An 11677-nucleotide genomic window follows, 5' to 3' on the forward strand; every position below is an offset into this window, starting at 1 on the left:
ACTAGTTTGGGTCGAAAATGGACCGTGCCGAACCTTCTGCACATGATGTTGTTTATTTCTGATCTCAATCTTTACTTCAATGTGTGTGTGTATGTACCTGGCCGTGTAATGCGATCCTATTTATGGCAATCGGATTGGGAAGCTTAGCTACAATTACAGCTTGCGAATTTCTATGGTTGCACCATCCTCCGACCGGAAGTGTCGTTTTTCACCCACTCTCGCACACTTTATTTCTTCTTCAAGAATAACATTTTTCCCAAGGGAATGGTTTTTCTGCGTACAATAATTTCTCTGTCTCTTTGCCTTGGGCGGAAAAATGGGGCAAAAATATTTGCACGAAATAAGGTGAGTTTTTTTTCAGTGAGTTCGGGGAAAGATGTTATGGCCACCCGCATGCTCACGCGTTGATGGCTGGTGATGGTGACGTGCCGATAGCGATGATTTAGTGAACGGAAGAAAATGGTCGTGGACATAATATCGAAACAGTAAATAATACGAAGCAAACCCACCCCAAAGTGATCAAGCAACGCTACGTCCGCTAGTCGAGCTGGAAAAACACTGGTCCGGAACCCAATAACGGTGCGTCGGGCGATGAAATCAAGCGAACAATTTGAAAATGTGTGAAGTGTTGCCTTCTTCCCGCCGCATTCCGACCAAGCCGGATGAGGTGGTCTAGCAAAGGAGAGGCTGAGCAAAGCAAAATCGTTACGCACCGGTGGCAAACATCATTGCGGCGGAAAATGGCAGCATAACGTGCAACGCCCGAGCGGAAGTGAGAGTATTCTTGCATCCGGGGCCTCTTTTCGCCCTCGGGTGTATGTATCCGTGTGAGTGTCTGTGCTGGTCTGTGGCTGTGAGTAAGGATCGAACCACCAGGCGGCAGCCGTCGGCAGCAACCCGGCCGTAATATTAATCAAAACATAACAATGAGCTCGACGGAATTGGGAGAATTCGCAATAAATGTCACCGAGGGACCCCTGGGGATGGCCGACGGTGGAGGCAACGTTTCGGGCCCGGCGACGGCGCACCTGATGTACTGCGGCAAGGCGCTGGATGACTTCCACACCAGGTAAGATATTGTGGTGGCCGCCTGGGCAGCATAAATCAAATGATTCTCTTTAGCGAACTGCCAGCTGGCCACGTCCACGCGCACGGGATTACATTACATTTTTCCATTTGTTTCCATTAGGCGAACGTTCGAATATTCCGCTCAGATTATCCGCCATTTTTTATATCCTTTTTTTGTATCGTTTCCCGAGAAACACAATTGGGGTGGTTGAGAGATTTTAATAAAAGTAGCAAAGCTGGTTCTAAACGTGAGAAATCATATTTAATAATCAAATGGTAATAATATTTATGCTACGGAAAATCAATTTCACCTAGATCATTCAATTTACCAAAACGAATAGATTAATAATAATAATGAATACTGTCGCAAAAAACAACTATCCTAATGTGATCTCTTTTTTGCTAATGTGATGTATTTGTATTTTATATACTTAGTTTACATGAAGCGCAAAGCAACCGGTAATTGCAAACGGTAAAATGCTGTCAGTTGGTCGGTCAACTAACAAAATGTGCAAATATGTATTTTTTGGTCAGCGAGTGAAAGATAGATTTGTAAAAATGTATGCACATGGTATAGAATGCGAGCGTATAGAAATTTGTTCTTTGTGATGTTAGTTGATAAGATTGCGGTGAAAAAATACCTCCCTGCTGTTGGTTTTTACAGTTAAACACCCAAATTAGTTTTGAATGCGCTTTCATTTGGATCGGCTAACGATTAGTAACGTCTACACGAAACGAAAAATGTGACAGCAAAACTGATATTTTCGCATGTATTTTCGGTCTTTTACGTCCCGTATGAACTATGCAATAAATCACTTACACTCGCAAACAGCTGCAAAAACTTGCTCACAATTTTTCAAAACATCAATAAAATAATCATCGTAAACCTAACGCGGTATTAATCGTAATCACTCTTTGCCCTGAAACACCAGGCGCCTCCATCAGCATGGAGCGTTATGAAAGACCAAGCGCCTCCATCGGTTCAACGCTCATGAGATTGACAAAAAAAATCCGAAATAGAAATAGATCGATTAACAAGAGTTTGCGACACACCGGACTCGTTATAAATCACACGTGCATAGGACGGGCCTGAAACGAATTTGGGAAAAACATAAATTCACGCCAAAAAGCGCCCAATTTCACGCTCGGATGTCCGCCGAAAATCGAAACCTAATAGACATGAAGTCAAATGTAAATTATGATTTATATCTTTCCCACAATAGCGATTGGAAGGGCAAACCGCAAGCATGAAAACAAATCGAAACAATGACACGCAAATTTACTTCCATAACGCTTGGCTTCCGGCCCGATATACACGAGTGACAACTAATTTGTCGATTTTTTCAACCGCATCGTTGATCCTGACCAATGAGCATTTATATTTAGTCGCACGTGGTATGTACGATGCATAACGACTATTTGATAGCTGCTGTCATGCCAATATGAATTCATTCACGTGCCTTTACGATTGTTTCATTTGAGCAGAAAATGGTTCGTGTGAATGATCAAATATGATGGAGTGAGAATAAAAAGATCGTTTACTGGTCGTAGATAGTTTTAAAGGGAGTCGTTTCATTTAAGCATAATATAGTACGAAATACCATTGAAGCTATATTCAATAAAAAGGTAAACGTATTTCCAACGGTAGAAACCATCATAGAATCGTTCAATTATAACTAGAATCGTCACTGCTCGTTTATGTTACATGAAAAATTCATTTCAAAACCATAGGTTCCATAAGCATGTTTTGCAATGAACACGCCCATAATGCAATGATTACACCACTTTTTGAATCCTCTTCTATTAATTTAAAAGGAATTAGGAACTAAGTCGAATGAATACGCCAAATGAACTCTTTGACAGATTAATAAACAGTAGCAAACTGGAGCTCAAAGTGTAAGGTTGTAATTGCACAGCACAGCATCCGAAAATTCATACAGTGTTCAACAAAAGTATCTTAATCTTATTAAATCACGTAGTAAATTCCTAGCGCACTAAAATACGGCAACGAAATGTTACCAACCTTGCATCGTTCTTGACGAAACAAGCGAAACCACGCATGGCCTAGCAATGTCTATTAAATGTCAGAAAACCATCGTAATGTACGGCAAATGGCAAACAAAAACGCACGTGGGAAGCATAACAGCAAATCTCTCAGCTTCATCTGGGCCGAATTCTCGGCATGTTTGTTTCTCCATCTGCCACTCGGAAATGTTGACGTTGCTTCAGGTATTGGAAATGGGAAGCTTCGTCTGATAAATGGCAATAATAATAAAGAAGATGTTTATTCTTCTTCGTCGGAACGATTGACATACGGCATATTTATATCCAAGTTATTATATCAACTCTAAGCTTGGAACACAAGGAAAGCTCTTTGCTTACGCATATTAAGCACATTTTGTATAGCCTTCACCAGCAATGGAGGAGGGCGTATTTCTATTTATATACGTATTAGTCGTTATTGAGTTCATGAGCCAGTGGAAAATCATTTTCCTTTTCAATTCGGGAACAGCGTGTAGCATTGTGTAGCTCGTGTAGCTTATACTAGCATTTCCAATCCCTTATTACTTATTTCCATCTAGTTGATAAGTTGGATATTTAGAATTTGGGAACTTTTTCCAACAATTATTTTTTATCATTCTAAATAACAAACGAATCAAATTGTTTTTCATTAATTCTTTATCAAAATTATACCTACAGGCAGTGGCGGATTTAACGGTGCGCGGACTGAGCGGCCGCGGGGGGCCCCGAGCTCGCAAGGGGCCCCGAATCTTTTGAGGCCAAGTTCGTAATATTTATATTTAATCATATATTCTATAGACTTTATCAATTTTCCTGTATCCGTTGACAATTTTACTGTATCCTATTAAAATTAATACAAAGAATAATGAAAGAATGATCTGGTATATAATTAGAGTAACAGAATAAAAATGTTTTATAGTTAATAAATTGGTAACAAGCATGTATTTCCATCAAAACAACAAGATTTTGGAGTATATCAGGCATAGGACTAAAATAACGCGTTGAAAACGTTAAAAAGTTTCATCCAACTGATATTTAGAAATGTGTTTTTGACGTAATCTGTTAGATGGTGCCATACATTTGACAAAGCTGCATACAATTTTAGATGAAAATCGTTATTCATTCTTACACGAGGAAGTAGTTTAAACTAATAATTTCAACGGATCTTAATGAGGGAAGTAAAATTATATAACAATGCTACCCTAATTATTAAATAAGAATTGTAAAATTGATAAAATCACATTTTGAAGAGTCCACCAGAAAACTTATTGATTGTAGGACAAAAGTAATATCTAACATTGATTTTGTGGAAAAGCGTATAAACAAGACGAAAATTTATCATATTTTTGCGATGGAGCCCCGTTTATTTTACCGCTTAGGGCCCCCATGAGTGTAAATCCGCCACTGCCTACAGGGTGGGTGATCTTTTTTGTAGTAAAGGAGGAGATTTTGTAGTAAATTTAAACAAATTATCTGTCATGTTTGGGCACAAATATTTATGTGAATTTGCCAAACACTGAAAAGGTTATTGTGTATCTGAAAAAAAACCCAGGGATTACATTCCAGTTCTATAATTTTTGTCTGAATATTGTGACACAAAGATGAGCAACAATTTGTTCAAATTTACAGCAAAAAATCATCACGCACCCTGTATGTTATTACAGTTTCTTCAGTTAGAAACATCCAAAAGTTTTTATTTACAGGAGGAGTATGCAAAGTATATGAAACATCATTCAAATTAACTGGCAACTGAGAATAAAACAACTCTGTTGAAGAATATTAAATTTGACATAAATCAATGTTCCTCTCACTTTACATTTGAGTTTTATGTTTATTTTCGAAAAGGTTTCTAAAGTCGCATATTAATTGAAATAAACTGTACCATCAACCGAAAAGTGACTGGAAACATAACAATAAAACCGCTTCTAGAAAAACAAGGCAAAATCAATCGTGCAAAACCCAATACAAGCCCCCGGGAAACATTCCCATCCCTCAACCCGAATTAGTACGAACAACAAATGGGAACAACAATTTGCCAACCCTTCGTTTGTTGGAGTTTCACTTCCGTTTCGTCGGCAAAACATTTCGCCGTCCTCGGTGTCAATATTTACGCACCCGCAGGCTGTTGTTTTGCTGCTGACACTGAAAACTGGCCTCGTGTACTGGCCGAGTGTGTCAGTTGGAAAGGACCGGGCAAAGGCAGTTGGAAGTTGAAACACACAGCTTGACCGGTTGCAGTTGCCGACCGAGCAGAAGGAGTTCCGATGTGTTAAACACCGCGCGGGAGGGAAGCGCGATAGCGTGAATTAAAACGTCAGCGTTCTGTAAACATGTCATCGAGTGTAAGCTCTCGCCTCGTTCGACAAGCGGCTAATTGGAGTTTCGTTTGCTTTGCCCTCTGTTCCCCCCCGCAGCTACGCCCGCGTGCACGGGCTCGTGTGCCTGGTGGTGTGCGTCTTCGGCAGCATCGCCAACACGCTCAACATCGTGGTGCTGACGCGGCGCGAGATGCGATCGCCGACGAACGCAATCCTGACGGGGTTGGCCATCGCCGACCTGCTCGTCATGCTCGACTACATGCCGTACGCGCTCAACAGCATCCCGTACCTGCGGCTCTCGCGCGAGGAGCGCCTCACGTACGGCTGGGCCTGGTACATCATGTTCCACTCGATCTTCGCCCAGATCTGCCACACCATCTCGATCTGGCTGACGGTGACGCTGGCCATCTGGCGCTACATCGCGGTCGCCTACCCGCAGCGCAACCGCCAGTGGTGCGACATGTCCAAGACGCTGGCCGCCATCTTCAGCTCGTACGTGGTCTGCCCGTTCCTGGCCGTGCCGATCTACCTCTCGTTCTCGATCCAGTCCAACGTGGAGCTGCTGGCGGGCGACGGCAACACCTGGCTGAAGCACGATGCGCCCCCCGGCGGCGGTCGGAATGTCACGCTCTACCGGCTCGGCACCTCGCAGCTGGTGCGCGACAATCCGGCGCTGCTGAACGTCAACTTCTGGATCTACAGCGTCGTGTTCAAGCTGATCCCATGCATCGCCCTCACGATCCTCAGCCTGCGGCTTATCGGGGCGCTGCTGGAGGCGAAGCAGCGCCGCAGCCAGCTGACCGGGACCGCCACCGGGCTGAAGCAGATCGTGGACGGGCGCGTCGTCGATGCCAAGGGCGGCAAGCAGACGGACAAGGAGCGCCAGACCGACCGGACCACGCGCATGCTGCTGGCCGTGCTGCTGCTCTTCCTCATCACCGAGTTCCCGCAGGGCATCCTCGGTCTGCTGAGTGCCGTGCTCGAGAACGACTTCTTCTACAACTGCTACCTCAAGCTAGGTGAGATCATATTTACCACGCGATCACCTTTCTAAATACTTTTTACAAACTAGATCATATCGTTACTATCAACCAACCGGCAATATGTATCCCTTATCTGCTCCCCATAAAGGGTATGAATTTACAAAATTGTACAATTTTATTTTCTATTCTTTTATTACTCTTAAGGGCACGGTAATTTTTTGCAATTTGGTAAAAATTGCAGCAGTTTTTAAGCTACAGCTATTATTTTGTTGTTTTTTCTTCAAAACTATTGGTTAGTTTGTTTACGACTTGACAAGTTTGATCATACGATTATAGGGTATGAAAGCCAAAATTGTTTTTGATTCTTCGTTTCCCGTACTCTTTATAGTAATTATTTCAGTGTCTGGGGACAACAAATTAAAGGTAATGGTTTGTTACTCAGCAGTGTAAGGTACGAAAACGAAGAGCTTCAAAATCTTTATTATCTTAATATATTTTATTTCGTGCTCGTTCCTCAAAAACAAGACAAACCCGGCCCTATGATAATTATGAAATGAAGCTGTGCTTCTGTTGTTTTGTTTTGGCAGCTCATTTTACTAAAATTATCTTTCTGTCATTTTTTGACAAATAAAGTGAATGTTGAAAAGATGTTATTCTATAATGAGCTGTAATTATTGTTATTATATGTTTTTATCAAACTTTAAACTTACAAAAAGTTTTAGAGAAGGCTTTTCACGTTGTTTACAAGCATGGAAGTGTTATAAACACGATCGATTTTAATTATTTTCAAATACAGATACATAAAAATAGCGAAATACACTTGAAAAACTCAGATCATGCCCGTAAAATAGAGCAATTAAGAATGAAAACATCATTTGACAAAAAGATTGACTATTTTAATTATCTTATTGCCCAATAGACACAGTTTTTCTACCATGTCTGTCAGTTTTGTGTGTTATTCTCTACCGAAATGGATTAAACATTCATAAATCTCCTACCTTTACACCCATCTCTAGATAGGTGAGACTAAAGAACAAGACAAACAGCCGATATGGAGTGCCTCTCGCCAAGGACTCCCTAATGATTCGCCCGCACCGGCCGGGGGCTGGTTTTCGCTTTCTTACCCAAAGTGCACAACGACAGAACATCCGTCCACCCGCTGGGGACACTTTCACACGTCAATCGGCTAACGATATTGGACACAACATCGTCCGTTATCGTCGTCGTCGTCGTCGTCGTCTCGGGGGGAAAAATACAAATGGCATCCCATTTGTTTGGACGGCGAGGCAAACATTCGTATGACATTCGAAAGCGTGCCAACTCCGGGACCGGAGTCGGTGGGCTTTTCTTTTGTCTGCCGGGCTGTGTTTTCCAAACCCTCGAGTGGGAAAATCGTATGAAGGACAAAAAAGTACCAGCGAAGCGGTTTCAATGACCTCCGCCATTTGTCAGCAGACCTTCCATTAGGAGTGGAGGCTCCCATTAGCCACAGATCAAACGAGACAGCGAAAAAGGGAGCAAAAATATATGTTGGAAACGTGGATGTTCGAAAAAACGAGCGTTTCATGAGGTGCTTCTGGGTGGAAATCTTGCCTAGGGACGGGGTTTTCCCTCCCTAATGCACGTGTGCGAGCACTCTTGGCAAACGCAACAAACGGTTTGTAGTTGATTTATTGGGCAATAATTTTCACGCTACACACATACACACACACACGAGCGGGCAGTGGCAAGGGCGAGGGATGAACTTGATGCGAATTCAAAATGAAAGAAGATCATTTTTGATCTACACTCGTCGGTGGTTGTTGAATGGGAAAATGATCGGCGCAAGATTTATGCCGGAATGCGTGCAGGCAGCTGTACAACACAGCGTGCGTGTATCGCTTTCCCGGTAAACATTGGCTTCCGCGCGGTGAGCACATTCCGTAAAGCGGTGGTAAATGTTTGGTCAACAGTTTACATTCCGAACGCGGCTGGATCGTGGCTCCGACCTGCTGCCTGGACTGCCTGGAGACGTACAAACGTGTTTTGCCCGATTAAAGTACGTGAGGATGAAATTTGAAGCACGGTATGGAGCCAACGGAAAACTCTGGGTTCGTGCGAATTTGTACTGATTGCCAAAACGCTTCTCAAACCGTTATGGACAGTTTATCGAGAGATGTAACAGTAAACCACATTTCCTGCAAGAGTTATGGGTTTGTTTTTTAAATATATCGTTGAAAAACACGCATTAGACTATGCGCTTTTTCGAAACAAGCAATTGTTCCGTGCTGGAATGATTCAACAATGTTGGCCTTTACAGAGCCAAGTCTTTGCAAAACACTCAAGATGCGAAAATTACTTCCTTACATTATATTTAGAAATATTTCAGTCATTTTTAGCCAAAGCGATTTTCATTTCAAAAATAAAGATGTAAGCAAAGAAAACCGCATTGTCCTAAAAAACAGTACGATTGTTGAAACCTAGACGAGAAATTGTAAACACACCTTAGACTCTCGAATACACTAATTTGCAATCGTTCTAGGTTTTTACAACTACTTTTTTACTCTTGCTTACTCATGTCGGTAGCTCAATTACGAAGAAAATATATGCACAGAAACATTGTTAAAGAAAATGTACCGGGTGTTGAATTAATTCTCAGAAGACTTGGCAAAAATTGTTTTTTAACCTAATAGGCTGATGAGTGATTTGGTTCTAAATACAAAAATAATATTACTATGTAATTATTCTATGTAACTATGTAATTTTTTTAAAGTTTATCTTTATAAATTTTTGATTTGTCTAATGGGAGTCTAGTAAATCAGATAGATCACTTACTTAAGTTTGTCTTATCACTTTGTGTTTTTGTTACAATTCTGAATAAGTGTGGTTTCGAGAAAAGCACTCATTCTCCGGAAAAATTACGTAATTATTGTTTGACTTATAAAAACAAACTCGTTACCTCCATAATTGGCATTAACAAGGAAAAGCATAGCTCTTCAAATCTGAAACTTCTCGAAAATAAAAATTGGATGGATGGATCAATGTGGATGGAAAACAACATAGAATCCAAAATGATTAACTCCAAATTAGTTTCCTCCGTTTGTTGCCTCTGCAAAACATGTCTTGTTATCGTAAGACATCCTTCACGAAAAAAGCGACGCGTTTCCTGGGGAGATAATCTTCATTTATCACAAACTCGAAGGAAAATTGCAGATTGCGTCACGCGAATTATGAATCCATTTTTTCGAAAGTACAATCAGACACTACACTCACATCTGCCATACATGCTACGATATAACGTATGATAAGCTTTCTATTCTCCTCACCTCCACCTCCTCTGCTTCCCCCCCGCAGGTGACGTGATGGACGTGCTGGCGCTGGTCAACTCGGCGATCAACTTCATCCTCTACTGCTCGATGAGCCGCCAGTTCCGCAGCACCTTCAACGACCTGTTCCGGCCGCGCCTGCTCGACCGCTGGATCGCCGTGCCGCTGGAGGCCGAGGACGAGCGGGCGGGCCGGGGCCGCCACCAGGACGGAGCGACCACGCAGATCACGCAGATATAGCGCTCACCGGGACGTCGTCCGGACGGCCATTGCCACGGTTGCTTCGGACAGTTTGCGACCGCCCTGGCGGGAACGCTCATTAGCAAGCGACCGGCCGCGACTCAGGACGACTGTGCAATGCTCTAGCGACGTCCCACCACACGCTGCAATGTCCCACGCTGGAGGGTGCTGGTTGAACAATTGGTCGCCGGTGTCAGGGCTGGCGAACCGTTGCTTACCGTGGGTCAGCTGCAAGCTTTGCTAACGTTTGGGAAGATGCTTCGTTAAAACCGACACTCCTGTCTGGTGTAAGTCGAGCTAATGTATGTATGATAACAACTAATCTGAATGTGAAACCGTATCGTTTGAGAAGAAACACTATAATACTAGCATTAGAAACATTGAACTCTCTTATGGGTTTACCTAGTTTTGAATGGAATTAATCGTCTCTTCTGCTCATGACGACGCTCCTACAAGCAGCTAGAACTCATTGACAGATTCTGTCATCCAGAAAATTGGTCCATTTTTGGCTGTGTTTGCATCTTTTGCGTACACTTTTTAATGCTGCAACATCGATTAAAATGTAATTAGTGATCTTTATTGGAGTAACTTAGTTATAATGTCCTTTTCGTTTGTTGTTTCATATTTGCCGCTGAATGTAAATAGTTTAATCAACACTAACCTAGTTTACAAACATAACGAAGTTGTAGTCACGTTTACTAGCGAAACCTACAAATTGTACGACCAAACACAAGCAAGGCAGGAACAATGAAACCAGAACGGTTCGCCATCAATGTGCCAGACTAACAGAAATATCGTCAATGGTTGGGATGCCCAAGTGGCTAATTATCTCGTCCCAATTCTCGTCTGTAGACGCCCCTTCGAGACTCGATGCCTAGGGATGCTGTGCAGTCTGCGCTGCCGAAGCAGCTTCCCCTTAGCATCACTCCATTACCGATTAAGCAACACTATTAGCAGATAATAATGATTATTCAACCCGGGGCACAATGGACTGCGAGGGATAAAAAAAAATAATCCTCATAGGAATGAACTGGGTTTTCGTGTGAAAATGCAACTGCTCTTGTTACCAAGACGCTTGCGCTGATGGCTGGCAAAACAAACGATGAGTCTGTTGCTGAATTCGCTAGCTAAGTACTAACTGTGCATAAGGTAACTGTTACACTTACCAAAGGTTCGTTACCAAAACACAAAAGAACAAAAAAATATCTAGTATGTACTATTTTCGAGGTTAGTCATTTAGATTGTACGCCAGGTCGTTGCTAGTTTTGGATAAAACAAAATTTAAAAAAACAACCAAATAGAGAGACATCAAAAGTGATCGGCAAAGTCGGCTCTCAACCGACCGGCGGCCTAACCGGCGGCCGGTCGGTGCTTCGACGCTCTGCTGCTAAAATTTAACTATTTCAACTCATGCCAAAAACAAAAAAAAACAAACAAAATAAACAAAAAAAGGTTTAGGAAAACGTTAGTCGGATGCAAGTGCTTATTCACTCGATTCTAAAAATATATTGTACAAAATTCGTTCGGACTAGGTTTCCGTTGGGCGATCGGGCTTCTGAAAAAATCGTCCTAAAATCCTAGCGATAGCAACAGTTTTTGTATAAGTTTTTTTAAACAAACTCTAATCCTTACGAAACTCAGAACCAAAACAAACCAAACACAAACGGTAGGGAATGGTTAAGGATAGTCGTACGGTGGACATTCATGTATTATACTTTGACGTTAAAATGTTTGTGGAAAA

The 11677-nt window shown here is 42.2% G+C and overlaps 1 protein-coding gene across 1 annotated transcript; it reads left to right on the forward strand.

Annotated features, from left to right (window-relative positions):
• Window positions 1–926: 926 nt before the first annotated feature.
• LOC131281982 (G-protein coupled receptor dmsr-1-like) lies at window positions 927–9936 on the forward strand. Its single transcript, XM_058311363.1, has 3 exons — window positions 927–1069; window positions 5505–6427; window positions 9725–9936. The coding sequence occupies exons 1-3, from the start codon at window positions 927–929 to the stop codon at window positions 9934–9936; spliced, it is 1278 nt and encodes a 425-aa protein (XP_058167346.1).
• Window positions 9937–11677: the final 1741 nt, after the last annotated feature.

This window comes from Anopheles ziemanni, chromosome 2 (genome assembly GCF_943734765.1).
Source record: "Anopheles ziemanni chromosome 2, idAnoZiCoDA_A2_x.2, whole genome shotgun sequence".
Taxonomy (NCBI): domain Eukaryota; kingdom Metazoa; phylum Arthropoda; class Insecta; order Diptera; family Culicidae; genus Anopheles; species Anopheles ziemanni.